The sequence below is a fragment of the Cyprinus carpio genome, chromosome B10 (genome assembly GCF_018340385.1).
Source record: "Cyprinus carpio isolate SPL01 chromosome B10, ASM1834038v1, whole genome shotgun sequence".
NCBI classification, from domain to species: Eukaryota; Metazoa; Chordata; class Actinopteri; order Cypriniformes; family Cyprinidae; genus Cyprinus; species Cyprinus carpio.
Genome location: NC_056606.1, coordinates 20,373,189 through 20,387,540, shown reverse-complemented (window position 1 = coordinate 20,387,540; position 14,352 = coordinate 20,373,189). Strand labels below are relative to the sequence as shown.

At 39.9% G+C, this 14,352-nt stretch overlaps 3 protein-coding genes across 3 annotated transcripts in view; all 3 read right to left on the bottom strand.

The window, feature by feature from the left end:
• Positions 1-652: 652 nt before the first annotated feature.
• Positions 653-2,751, bottom strand: LOC122138754 (polyubiquitin-B). Its single transcript, XM_042733124.1, has 2 exons — positions 2,607-2,751; positions 653-1,905 (listed from the first exon to the last, which is right to left on the bottom strand). Exon 2 carries the CDS (start codon positions 1,896-1,898, stop codon positions 753-755), a length of 1,146 nt encoding a protein of 381 aa, XP_042589058.1. The 5' UTR covers positions 1,899-1,905; positions 2,607-2,751; the 3' UTR covers positions 653-752.
• A 260-nt stretch (positions 2,752-3,011) lies between these two features.
• On the bottom strand, positions 3,012-8,800 carry LOC109090399 (protein-tyrosine sulfotransferase 2-like). Its single transcript, XM_042733126.1, is given in 6 exon segments — positions 3,012-3,623; positions 4,040-4,090; positions 4,206-4,403; positions 4,770-5,112; positions 7,538-8,035; positions 8,362-8,800. Coding segments are annotated over 5 exon segments (1,113 nt in total). The 5' UTR covers positions 8,032-8,035; positions 8,362-8,800; the 3' UTR covers positions 3,012-3,596.
• A 1,029-nt stretch (positions 8,801-9,829) lies between these two features.
• The window catches only part of LOC109090010 (seizure 6-like protein), a 43,377-nt gene continuing 38,854 nt past the window's right edge, over positions 9,830-14,352 (bottom strand). Inside the window, exons 11-16 of the mRNA XM_042733123.1 lie at positions 13,891-14,085; positions 13,582-13,773; positions 13,290-13,484; positions 12,162-12,276; positions 11,768-11,873; positions 9,830-10,553 (exon numbers count right to left, since the gene is read on the bottom strand). Coding sequence (XP_042589057.1) covers positions 10,524-10,553; positions 11,768-11,873; positions 12,162-12,276; positions 13,290-13,484; positions 13,582-13,773; positions 13,891-14,085 — 833 coding nt within the window. The 3' untranslated portion in view covers positions 9,830-10,523. The remainder of the gene's footprint in view (positions 10,554-11,767; positions 11,874-12,161; positions 12,277-13,289; positions 13,485-13,581; positions 13,774-13,890; positions 14,086-14,352) is intronic.

The window sequence follows — 14,352 nt, the reverse complement described above, 5'->3', positions numbered from 1 at the left end:
AATCTGTGCAAAATAGACAATTGATTTCTCTAAAGGGTGATGTTTTACAATGTAGTTAAACTAAGTAACAGTTGCCCTTAAGCAGCCCAGATTAACAAAGTACTTAAGGACATCTGGAATAGAAAAGGATTTTAAGACTTAGGGAACCTGCATTTACCATGACTCAAGGGTCAGACATAAATCGTATACAAAATGGCCACCCCAAAAATTTACAGCATGTGGTGGCATCTAGTGCCTTGTTTAGTAACTACAACCTGCCACACAGGCTTTGACAGCAATATGCTAAAAACTATTTTCCAGTTGTAAGAGGTTGTACTTTTAAAACTTACATTTCTACTTTAATTTCACGGTTAAATGTTACTGCTTTTGCAATTCTTTGCAAAGTTTACTAGCATTTTTGACTAAATACGGTCTCTACAGAGACTATTCACTTTTTAAATTTAAGATTGCATGTTAAGATTTTCACTAAACTTATTGAAACTACCAAATTAAAACATGAGAAAAGCCAGCTTCAAAGTGTACAGATTAAATTAGATTTAAACCATTAAGTTACTCGTATACCTATAAACCAATATTTTAAAAGCCCCTCAATGTAAACATGTTAAAGTGACCATTTTGTGAATGATTTCAGAGATGAGGCAGAGAACAAGAGTCAGGAATGCCAGAGCTTTATTCAATGATTAAGAGGAACAAAGGAAATTGGAATTGGTCTGATAAATTTCAAGACTGTTACATTTAACATAATGAGCAGATTAATTGCCCCCACGAAGACGCAGGACGAGGTGGAGGGTGGACTCCTTCTGGATGTTGTAGTCGGACAGGGTGCGTCCATCCTCCAGCTGCTTGCCAGCGAAGATCAGACGCTGCTGGTCAGGGGGAATGCCTTCCTTATCTTGGATCTTGGCCTTCACGTTCTCAATGGTGTCACTTGGTTCCACCTCAAGGGTGATGGTCTTGCCAGTCAGGGTCTTGACGAAGATCTGCATGCCTCCCCTGAGGCGGAGCACCAGATGGAGGGTGGACTCCTTCTGGATGTTGTAGTCGGACAGGGTGCGTCCATCCTCCAGCTGCTTGCCAGCGAAGATCAGACGCTGCTGATCAGGGGGAATGCCTTCCTTATCCTGGATCTTGGCCTTGACGTTCTCAATGGTGTCACTGGGCTCAACTTCCAAAGTGATGGTTTTACCAGTCAGGGTCTTCACAAAGATCTGCATACCACCTCTCAGACGGAGCACCAGATGGAGGGTGGACTCCTTCTGGATGTTGTAGTCGGACAGGGTGCGTCCATCTTCCAGCTGCTTGCCAGCGAAGATCAGACGCTGCTGGTCAGGAGGAATGCCTTCCTTGTCCTGGATCTTGGCCTTGACGTTCTCAATGGTGTCACTTGGTTCCACCTCAAGAGTGATGGTTTTACCAGTCAAGGTCTTCACAAAGATCTGCATGCCTCCCCTGAGGCGGAGCACCAGATGGAGGGTGGACTCCTTCTGGATGTTGTAGTCGGAAAGAGTGCGTCCATCTTCCAGCTGCTTGCCAGCGAAGATCAGACGCTGCTGGTCAGGGGGAATGCCTTCCTTGTCTTGGATCTTGGCCTTGACGTTCTCAATGGTGTCACTTGGTTCCACCTCAAGAGTGATGGTCTTGCCAGTCAAGGTCTTCACGAAGATCTGCATACCACCTCTCAGACGGAGCACCAGATGGAGGGTGGACTCCTTCTGGATGTTGTAGTCGGACAGCGTGCGTCCATCCTCCAGCTGCTTGCCAGCGAAGATCAGACGCTGCTGGTCAGGAGGAATGCCTTCTTTGTCTTGGATTTTAGCTTTTACGTTCTCAATGGTGTCACTGGGCTCAACCTCGAGGGTGATGGTCTTGCCAGTCAGCGTCTTTACAAAGATCTGCATCTTTACGCTAAAAACAAAGATATTCAAATTGATTAACTTCAATGTGCGTGCTGCATTGGTAAAAATATAAAACAAAGAGTACAGGTTTAGTATTGTTAGACAATACTAAGAATTTTCTAGAAATTTCCTCAAAAGAAAGGGAAACAAAACGAGGTTTATCAGCGAACGCCATCACTAACGCCTACACAGCCGTGAGGGAGGGCGTAACAAATGAGGAATTGAAAACAAAATGGCGAAGTTTTACCTCAGAAAATGGCCAGAAACGACAACAACGGAACAAAACGTTGATAACCACAGAGACGTGACAATTAATTGATTATATTTCGAGCAGGTAAATGTTTAACTACGTGTCGACTGCTGACAGACGTCGCTGAAAGAAAATACGCAGATGAATTGAGACTCCCGGACCTTAACGCACTGTTTCGCGGTATAACATAATTCGCGCAAAAAGTTACCGAACGCGCACAAAACATACAGAAAATACACTGATGTAAAGTATTTTAATACCCATCCACATTACGGTACAAAAACGAACGAATTTAGTCCACAGAAACGTCCAGGTCGGCTAGCATTCAAAGCTAACGAGTTAGCCCTTTCAAAGATACACGTTTATGTAATATCACAAACGCTTCAAATCAAATGAAATAGTGTTGTTTTTAAGTAGCGATATAACTGGCGTCGTTTGTGTATATTTTACTTCATACTTACAAACAAATGTTCTTTTCTGGAAGAGTGCGGAATGCGTGAATCTCTTTCCTCTCGTCAGGGGAGCGAATATAACGGCTCAAAACAAAAGCCCCGGCTATTTATACAGAACGCGCTGTATCCTTCCGCCGTTACGCCCAACGCACTATTTAAACAACTGCAGCCATTTAATTTGAAAACCTGGTTTTGTGACAAGCACCAGCATACGTGTTATGTTGAAGATATAAAAAGGCGCATTTTATAAATTAATTTTTTGGACGTAAAACCGATATTTATGTTTATTTTATGTGTTCGTGAGGGTTTGGGGACTGGCGGAGTGATATGATGCACTGCACAGGGTTGCCTCTGATCAAACGCTTCGAGATAAAAATAAATACGCCACAACGATTAAAAAAATAACACATTGGCCGAGTTTGAATATATTTATTGAAAGAATTCACTTAAAAAAAACAGAGGGAAAACAGGGTGTTTTGGCACTAGGAAAATAAGAATGGCTCAATTTAATATCTAGGTCAAGAAAATGCACGCAGGCACATAGCAACAGCATTCAGTGCGACACTAAGCCCTACGTCACACTCTTCTCATTTCCCAAAACAAGACATAAAAAAACTGCATTGTTCAGGAAGTCCAGTGTAAATGATGTATGGTAAACTTAGTAAACAATAGTAAACAATACACTTCTGAGAGCTTCAGGAAGTAAAAATGTCTATCTGTGTCCAGTTTCCGTCTGAGGCTTGTTTCTTTGACATCAGTCTATTACATTGCAACATTTTGGTAGGATTTAGTTGCCTAATTATTATAATAGACTCTGGCGATGTCAAAATCAGACCCCATGTAACCACAGCTATTGCATAAAAACAATGCTCCTTATTATTTCCAACTCAGGTAGCTCTGTATCTTGTGAAAGGCCTTCACGGTGTATGGCACAAAATGGTGGTGAAATATCCAAGGTTGAAAACGAGCACATACTGCAATCAGTGTAGGACTATCAGTTCAGTTTCTGCCTCCTTTAGGAGATACCTGTCAAACAATTAATATTTTCAAAATGAATATAGTTTATTCAAAACAATGTGTAAGGACATATATGCAGCCTAATCATATATATAGTCTTACACAGTGCCCACAGAAAGTATTGGGACATATAATGTCATTTAATTAGATAAAACACCAAATCAAGTGACATATGTAAATAAATATTTCCAACTTCTGCCATTTTTGCAATGACATCTCATACTTGAGAAAGAAGAAACACCTTTTTTTTTTTAAATTCAGCAGCCCAAACTGAGCAAAAATATGAAGTTTGGTGCAGCTGGGGGAGGTTTTTAGAAACGGCCTTTTACTTGCTAAACAAATATAAACTTTTGATGACAGAAGGCATGTAGTAGATCGTGTACAACCAGTTTTGTATATGATACAACTTAAAAGCATGCACTCACTTGTGCCCATCCTTTCAGGCTCGTAGGAGTTTTAAAATCTCCTCGCAGTACCTAGGAAAAACAGACAAATTGAAATTATGACTGAATAACTAGCAACTCTGATCCTTGAGCTGCACTGAATGAATTGAAATGCATATTGTATGTCTTATTCTGTGTTTGAATATACCCTTTGAGTATTGTTGATCACTTCCGGATCTGGCTGACCATAATCTGGTGGATTGGCATTGGGGTTGTAGCCCAGCCTGCGCAGCATTGGCGCGATGCTCTCCATGTCCTGCTGGACATCTGCTGGGATGTGGCCTACCCAGCGTGTGAGGGCTTCCAGGTTAACTGGTTTGATCACTTGATCCGTGGAACATTCGGTCTTAAAAACAAAGTGAAAAGTGAGGATGGTCAGGAAACGATTGAAGGCCTGTGACCCAAAACATTAAAGGGACAGTTCACCCAAAAATGAAAATGCTGTCATCATTTAATCTCCCTCAAGTTGTCCCAAAACTGTATGAATTTCTTTCAGCTGTTGAAAACAAAAGAAAATATTCTAAAGAATGTGGGTAAACAAACAGTTCATGGCACACATTGACTTCCAGAGTATGGGAGAAAATACTATGGAAGTCTATGGGTACCGTCAACTTAAAATCTAACAAAATATAATCAAAATATAATCGTTTATGTTCAACAGAAGAAAGAAACTCATACAGAGGGTGTGTAAACAATGACAGAATTGAACTACCCCTTTAAATATAATTTCGCCCTACCGAGACAGTGATACCCCTCCTGGCTGCCCGATGGCCTCCTCATGATGAAGCACTCCTTCATGCCAAGGTGAGTTCAGAAAGTGTAGCACACCCTGCATAGTGGCTCGTGGCTGCAGCACCAGATCCTCATAGCGGACGGTCATACAACGACTCTGGCCGACCGCCATACACTGGGAGAGCATGACTTCGATTGCATTGCTCCATTTAGTCAGACAGTTCCTGTAGCTGGACAGGTTGAAGCCAGTGATAGTCACTCGTCTTGAGATCATAGAGTGCACAGACGCCCGGCCGTCTCTGAGCATTAGCAGGAATTTAGAGCTGGAAAAACAGATGATGATGGCATGAGGAGTGAGACAGGATGACTCAAATCTCATGGAAGAAACTAGAAATCAAAAGGATTTGGATTTGGGATTGTTTTATGCAGCACAAAACAATGCCTTTGTTTTAGACATTTTCCCAGTTTAAGAAAAATGCCCTAGTAAATCTATGTGAAAATCTTTAAGGAAACAATCTAAAAATACATTAAAAACTATTTACAAAATATCTTCATAGAACATGATCTTTACTTAATATCCTAATGATTTTTTGCATGACAGAAAAATCGCTAATTTTGATTCAATGTATTGTTGTTGGCTATTGATACAAATATACAGGTGCTGGTGATATAATTAGAATATCATCAAAAAGTTGATTTATTTCACTAATTCCATTCAAAAAGTGAAACTTGTATATTATATTCATTCATTACACACAGACTGATATATTTCAAATGTTTATTTCTTTTAATTTTGATGATTATAACTGACAACTAAGGAAAATCCCAAATTCAGTATCTCAGAAAATTAGAACATTGTAAAAAGGTTCAATATTGAAGACACCCGGTGCCACACTCTAATCAGCTAATTAACTCAAAACACCTGCAAATGCCTTTAAATGGTCTCTCAGTCTAGTTCTGTAGGATACACAATCATGGGGAAGACTGCTGACTTGACAGTTGTCCAAAAGACGACCATTGACACCTTGCACAAGGAGGGCAAGACACAAAAGTTAATTGCAAAAGAGGCTGGCAGTTCACAGATCTCTGGGTCCAAGCACATTAATAGAGAGGTGAAGGGAAGGAAAAGATGTGGTAGAAAAAGTGTACAAGCAATAGGGATACCCGCACCCTGGAGAGGATTGTGAAACAAAAACCCATTCAAAAATGTGGGGGAGATTCACAAAGAGTGGACTGCAGCTGGAGTCAGTGCTTCAAGAACCACTACGCACAGGCGTATGCAAGACATGGGTTTCAGCTGTCACACTCCTTGTGTCAAGCCTCTCTTGAACAACAGACAGCGTCAGAAGCATCTCGCTTAAAAAAAAAAAAAAAAAAAAAAAAAAAGGACTGGACTGCTGCTGAGTGGTCCAAAGTTATGTTCTCTGATGAAAGTAAATTTTGCATTTCCTTTGGAAATCAGGGTCCCAGAGTCTGGAGGAAGAGAGGAGAGGCACACAATCCATGTTGCTTGAGGTCCAGTGTAGAGTTTCCAACAGTCAGTGATGGTTTTGGGGTGCCATGTCATCTGCTGGTGTTGGGCCACTGTTTTCTGAGATCCAAAGTCAACGCAGCCGTATACCAGGAAGTTTTAGACCACTTCATGCTTCCTGCTGCTGACCAACTTTATGGAGATGCAGATTTCATTTTCCAACAGGACCCGGCACCTACACACAGTGACAACAGCTACCAGTACCTGGTTTAAGGACCATGGCATCCCTGATCTTAATTGGCCAGCAAACTCGTCTGACCCTAACCCCATAGAAAATCTATGGTGTATTGTGAAGAGGAAGATGCGATATGCCAGACCCAAGAATGCAGAAGAGCTGAAGGCCACTAACAGAGCAACCTGGGCTCTCATAACACCTGAGCAGTGCCACAGACTGATCGACTCCATGCCACGGCGTATTGCTGCAGTAATTCAGGCAAAAGGAGCCCCAACTAAGTATTGAGTGCTGTACATACTCATACTTTTCATGTTCATACTTTTCAGTTGGCCAAGATTTCTAAAAATCCTTTCTTTGTATTGGTCTTAAGTAATATTCTAATTTTCTGAGATACTGAATTTGGGAATTTCCTTAGTTGTCAGTTATAATCATCAAAATTAAAAGAAATAAACATTTGTAATATATCAGTCTGTGTGTAATGAATGAATATAATATACACGTTTCACTTTTTAAATGGAATTAGTGAAATAAATCAACTTTTTGATGATATTCTAATTACATCACCAGCACCTGTATGTGTGCTACTTACTACTTTTTTTGTCCATCCACACACACATATATAAAAAATAACTCACTCCTAACTAACATAAAAAAAAAAAAATAATAAAATATAATCAAAAAATTTAAATAAAATAAAAACTAAAATAAATTAAATAATAATAATTAAAAAATTAGATTGTATAAACAACTAAATTTTTACATTTTTAAAAAAAATCACGTTGGCCCTAGTGATGGCAAGTGTAAATTTATTTTTCATGATACTACAAATGTTTTTGTCCAAAGCTTCTAAAATAAAATAAAATAATCAGTTTTAGATTTTTACAGTTTCTTAAGAAAGCATGATGGCCCCATTAATGGAACACACATATAAAATAAGTGTGAATAGAATTTGCAGCAGTACTACAAATGTCTTTGTGCAAAGCTTTTTTAATAAAATAAAATAAAAATCCCGGAATGCACCTCCAAAAAATATATATCTTACTTGGGGAAAATGCGTGACAGATAAACGGCACTCTTCAGTGTAAAGGGGTCTTTATTGCACAGCAGTGGGGCAGGTTCCCCGTGTCGTGCGATGATCTCCAGCAGGAATGCTGTAGTCGCAGCGTCAATCATCTCTTGACTGACTCCCTCGTCCTCCAGCGCCCAGCGCTCCTCCGTCTGCCTCCCCCAGCCCTGCCGCAGAGACAGTATCCTGGGGATCACCCGCGTCTCCTCCCCGCAGCGGATGTCAGGGTGGGCGTCTAGCATGGCACGCATTAAGGTGGTCCCTGAACGTGGAACGCCACCCACAAACACCATCGGCGTGTTCTGATTGTACCGGTACTGTGTCTGGTTCGAGTTTCGAACCAGTATAGACCGCATATAACGTCTGGGAGCCTTTCCAGGGCATATTAGCACTTGATATAGAGTAGTAAGCGTACAAGCTCCGAAGAGAGTTAGCAGGAGTACAGCTGCCCGTTTGACTGACAGGCGCATCACGCTAAGACGGAAAAAAGATTCAGTTTAAACACAGAAGTGACTTCCTCTGTTGGCTACTTCTGCAAATATTTTGTTCATAACGGCAAGACAACTGGTTGCAGGAACCATCAGTGTCTTACAAAGCTAATTTTATTCATCTGAATTACACAACATTCTTTAAAAATCCCTTTTTTGCACATTAAATAAGTTAAAGTGATTGATGCCACATGCATGGCATGCACAGGAAATACAGGCTGCAGGTAGAGCTGAAAAATAGACATTGCGCTGGTAAAGTGATATGAAACGAGTTGCATTAAACACAACTCATTAAGGAAACGATTAACTGACCTTCAAGCCACAAACAATGAACGTTGCATGATCCTCCAGGCTCAGTGATCTGCGGTGGAGTCAAACGGTGAATGTGAAAGTAGTGAATGTAGTTTAAAAACATTCAGACTATCAGTTCAGATCTTATCTGGCAGCTACAAACCGGCTTTTTCTTTTCCTGTGTCTCTCAGTCTCAAATGTGCTCAGTTTGTGCTGAACGATTCTTTGGTAACCCATGTATAAAAATGTGTCGATTTGATAGTAATGCAGCCATTTGATGCAGTATCGTTTTCAAGGAAGATAAATCGAACAAAGGAAATGGGTGGACTGAGAAATGAGATCGCATGTGAAACTTTCACTGTAGTAAATGTGACTCTTGTAGCAAGTATTTCCACTCCATAAGACTGTGTTGACATATAGGGAAATGTTTTTGCATACATTTGCATTTGCTTCTGAAACACATTAGACTATGGATATGGCGTTAATTTACTGACAAATGTCAAGAGCGCATCATTGTAGCACGAAAGCACATTAATGCAATGCGCGAGCGCAAATATCTCCGCTCGCGCGCGGATTTCCGTTTCTCTTGCACAAAACCGGCCGCGCGCGCTCAGATATACGCTGCTCTCGCCCGGAAAGAGTGTGCGCAAACGTGTCTCTCCTCTCGCTCACACTGTGTCCAGTGCACGCTCAAATCTCTCTGGACATTGATTATATATATAAACATTGATGTTTTATATAAAGTCTTTAAGGCCATAGGCTATAATATGTTGTTTTTAGATAAATTGCTCAGAGACCAACCAGTTGGACAGAAGTTATGTGCAAATCATCCAAGCACCCAATTCCTGGCCATTTCCATTTCATTAACAGATTTCATTAAAGATCCATCTTTGATTGTCAAAAGAATTCCAGGTTCAGTTCACCAATAATATTTCATGCAGTATTTTCATCGGTCAGTTGTGGAGGTCTGATTGGTTAAAGCTTTATACCTTTTAAAACAGTGTTAACAAAGTAGCCTATTTCACAGAGAGATGCATATGTGCAAAGAAAAGATACAAATACAAGAGATATAGTAAAACAAAGTAGCTAAATAATACAACAAAAAATACAACAATAAAAAAATCAAGGAAAGGCCCTGCACAAATCTGTTTTGAGACTACTTTTTAAAAGTGCATAATGATAACCTTTGACAACGTTTAATTCAGCTGTGAAAATAATTAATATCTATAGCGCATGAGCCCAGAGAGATTTGAGCATGTACAGGACACAGTTTGAGCGAGAGGAGAGACACGTTTTAAGTGCGCGCACTCTTACCGGGTTAGAGCAGCGTATATCTGAGCGCGCGCGTCCGGTTTTGTGCTAGAGCAAAGAATTAATAATGCGGGCTCTCGACATTTGACAGTAAAATAACGCCATATATGGACAGTCATCACAGAATAAAAAAATTAAATGATTTGAACTCTTTTTAAAATAAACTAGGACACGTCAGTGTTAGAAAAGATTTAAATGAATTTATTTATTTTTTCACATTTCTTTAGAGAAATCAGTTACATTTTTTTTTCTTTATCTCCAAAATGAAGTATTCATCAATCAGCAGAGAACATTTCACATATACTTCAAAATAAATACATCATCTGCTCTCTGCTGCAGTAGGACGTCACTTGCAGGGGAAAAAATACTACTTTAAAACCTGCACTACAAACTGCTCTAAGTACAAAGACTTAAAAATGACAGCAGGCAGGACGGGCCACAGACAGACACAGGACAGCGCCACCACCACCCCTTTATATCGGAGCAAAGGGCTTACTCCAGGGTTAAACTCTCCCGTAAGTCACGGTATTGAGGTGAAAGAACACTGTGCAAACTCTTCACTTGTTATTTTCCACTCGCTTGTAATGTCACACACACACACACACACACACACACACACACACACACACACAGTGTTTGTGAATGGCAGAATGAGAACCTCCGGCTGTAAGCACATATTTATCGTAAAACCACAGTAACATCAACTGGCTGAACGATCTCTGCACTGGTACTTCCTGTTTCACAGCCCCGTTCCCTTCATGCCCCTCTCTGTCCCTGGAGGTTGGGGAGGTGGGGAGAGTGGAGTTGACAGGATCTATTTACATCACTTCCTGTAAGTGCTGGAGCAGTACGGGACGTGTCTGTAGGCCTCTTCATATGGACACCTCATATTCTCTCGTATCCTGTATAATAAAAACACAGGAAAATTACATTCATGTTAGCATTATGGAGGATCTTCCAATGTGTTATCATGGAAACGCTGTTGCGGCATCACTAGAGCATCCTGGGTGATTTCCAGGCCCTCGTTATGTGGTTTAGGATGGTTACTAGGTGGTTGCTAGGGCGTTGCTAGGGAGCTGTTTCAGTCGCTATGGTGAGCTGGGTGGTTTCCAGGGTGTCACTATGTAGTTTACAAGAGGTTTTTGGTGGTTACTAGAGAGTTACTAGGTGGTTGCAAGGTTGTTTTGAGTGGTTTAAGTCTCTACAGTAATCTGGGTGGTTTCTAGGGTGATGCTTTGTAGTTTTCAAGGAATTCTGGCTTGTTGCTAGGGAGTTAGTAGGAGGTTGCTAGGGAGTTTTGAGTGTTTTCTATTGCTAGGATGATCTTGGTGGTTTTCATGGTGACATTATGTAGTTTCCAACAGGTTCTAGCTGGTTGCTAGGGAGTTACTAGGTGTTTGCTAAGGTGTTCAGTTGCTATGGTAATCTGGGTAGTTTCCATGGAGTTCTAGCTGGTTGCTAGGGAGTTACTAGGTGTTTGCTAGGTTGTGTTGTATGTTTTCAGTTGCTATGATAATCTGGGTGGTTTCCAGGGTGGTGCTATGTGGTTTCCAAGGGGTTCTGACTGATTGCTAAGGAGTTACTAAGTGGTTACTAGGGTGTTTACAGTATGTTGAGTTGCTACGGTGAGCCGGGTGGTTTCCAGGGTGGTGCTATGTAGTTTCCAAAAGGTTCTAGATGGTTTCTAGGGAGTTACTAGGTGGTTTCTAGAGTGTTTTCAGTTGCTACGGTGACTGGTTTCCAGGGTGGTGCTATTTAGTTTCCAAAAGCTATGTGGTTTTCAAAGGATTCTGACTTGTTGATAAAAGTTACTAGTAGGTTGCTAAGGTGTCTTCAGTGTTTTCAGTTGCTAGGGTGATCTGGCTGGTTTCCAGGGTGGTGCTATGTAGTTTCCATGGGGTTCTGGCTGGTTGCTAGGAATTACTAAGTGGTTACTATGATGTTCTGGATCGGTGGCGCTAAGTTGTTGCTAGGTGGATGCTCAGATGTTTTGGATGATTCTTATGCAGTTGCTATGGTGCTCTGGGAAGTTTTCCAGAGCAGAGCAATGTAGTGGTTTTGGGTGGTTGCTAAGTAGTTGGTAGGCGGTTGCTAGGGTGTTCTGTGAGATTCTCACCCCTCCAGTCTCATAGAGAGGGTTGTCAAACTCGGTTTCCACAGTGATCTGGCTGTAGGGGTGCGGATACATCAGAGGAAGTCTTAGGTTTGAATAATAGCGGCACCTGAGGAACAGAGAAGAGAGTTTGACGGGCTCAAGCGCAGCACATGTTCTGGTGTTCATGGTGTTTTCTCATTACGCTTTAAGCCATTACATGCTTTATGAAGAAACCAATCTCATTTCACAAGCGGTGGCTCTAAGCACCGTTTCATTAGTACAAGTAGCTTTGAGCGATCTATTAAATCAGAAACAGAACATGTGTAGGTGCCCATGAACATGGCAGCTCTTTACTGTTGTACAGTTAGTAAATACTAAAGAACTGTACTCACATTAGACTGTCTGTATGGCTCACCTGGTGACATAAATGTAGGCTCCTCCCAGTAAAACAGACACTAGCAGCACCAGGATAAATATTGCTAGAGCCATACTTCCCCCATCAAAAGAAGAGTCTGCCGCCGCCTCAGCCACTAGACAAGATACAAGGATGATATACATTAATAATGCATTTCCACCTGCATTACCCTCTACAACTATCAAACCTTATAAATATATAATCCCTCTCATACAGTAACAATGTGCTTTAGCTGCTTGTGATATTAAAAGGTAGACACTTTACAATATAAAAGATACAATATAAAAAAGTTAAACCTTTGCTTAAATTAGTACATAAAAATAAAACTTACCCTCTAGAGCATAACACATAAAAAATAAAATATTTAATACATACTTCAGCATTTAATGTATAATATTATAATGTAATCAAACAATACATATACATGTATATATATATACACACACACACATACATATATATGAATTTTTTTTATATATATATATATATATATATATATATATATACAAAAATATAAACAAATACACACACACACACACACACACAAACAAACACACACACACATACATATATATGAATTTTTTTTTTTAATGGTAAGTAATGGTGATCCCAAAATGGTAATCCAAACATTTGTACGTTGTTTTCTTTTTATTCACTATTTATTTTTATTTATTTTACTATTTATTACTACTTAATAAAGCTGCATAAGAGACATTTAATGAATATTCGAAGTATTCTTAGAATATATTTAATGTATAAATATATTTTTCTAACACTAATTTGAATGTAACAACCTTTGGAAACTAAATATCTGTTAATGAAGCTAAATAACAAAAATGTAGTGAATATTCTAAGACGATATTACATTTTTAAATATATAAATACACTCATTGTATATTATTTAAATACATTTGAAAATGTTTTGAAAAGAAAATATATGTTGTGGAGCTCAGTAAATTAATAAAGTAAAAAAAAGTATAATAACAGTAATAACAATAATAAAAATAAAATTATTATTATTATTATAGTATAAAATAAATAAATACATAAAAAATCTTGGTATAAAGGGTTGACCCTATACATTTTTATACAAACTTATTTTTAGTAAATACCATAAATGATTCTTACCTCTGCACAGAGGTAATGGACCACTCCAAAAAGACGGATTTCCCAGAATGCATTTGATGGCCATCTCACCAATGAGCTCATAGTCTTGGTAGCACATGAAGGTTAGAGACTCTCCCGGTAGGTAAAGCCTTTTAGACAATATCTGGTAGCCATTGTCAGGAAGGCCGGGGTTCTCACAGGACACGGACTCTTCCGCTAATATACAGGGAATTAAATTAAGAATAATTGGGATTAAACAGGAGCTAAAACATAAAATACAGACATTTTGGACAAAATATTTGTGGGAACTCACACATGCAATGAGGCAAGCGAGACGTCCAAACAGGAGTGCCGGGTTCTCGACCATAGCAAGTGAGAGTGGCGCCGCCCTGCAGGATGTATCCGGGAATGCAGCTGTACTGGATAGTGGTGCCAACCAAGAGTTTGGGATCAGACAGCGTGCGTGTGGAGTGCTCCACGTGTCCAGGGTCTGTGCAGTACATAACTAATGAGGGGAAGCGAGAAAAGGAGACACAGCTGAGAAGGATGACATTTGAATCTGCTGAAAGTTAAAGTTCCTCAGACTCTAATTAGCATAGACACCCAACTGTGCTTGACTCACTCTTCTCACAGAACGGAGGCTGCGTGTTCCAGCTCAGGTCCACCTGACAGGTCAGGGTTTCACTGCCCACCAGGTCGTACCCCGGGTCGCACTGATACGTGATACGAGCTCCACGCACCAGCGCCGCGTGAGAAGTGGTCTTCCAGCCGTTCTGGATCTCAGGGAGGTCTGGACATGAGTCGTTGCGTGACACCTCTGAAAAAAGGAGCTAAATTATTTAACCTCCTCTATTAAATCGTTTATTTAATTTTTATGATATTAACAGGAAAAAAAATACAAGAGAATAGCAAAATAAATTGTCGCCACTTCACCTCCATTTATATATATATATATATTAGGGCTGGTAATAAATAGCAAATAATAAAGATAGCAAAAAATATTGTCCACTCCCATCCACTCACCTGCTCAAAATAAATTAATAAATATTTATAATAAAACTAAAAATATCACACAAACTAAAAT

Excerpts from the sequence above, each read along its gene's own strand:
- LOC122138754 (XM_042733124.1), bottom strand. The coding sequence starts at position 1,898 with ATGCAGATCTTTGTAAAGACGCTGACTGGCAAGACCATCACCCTCGAG.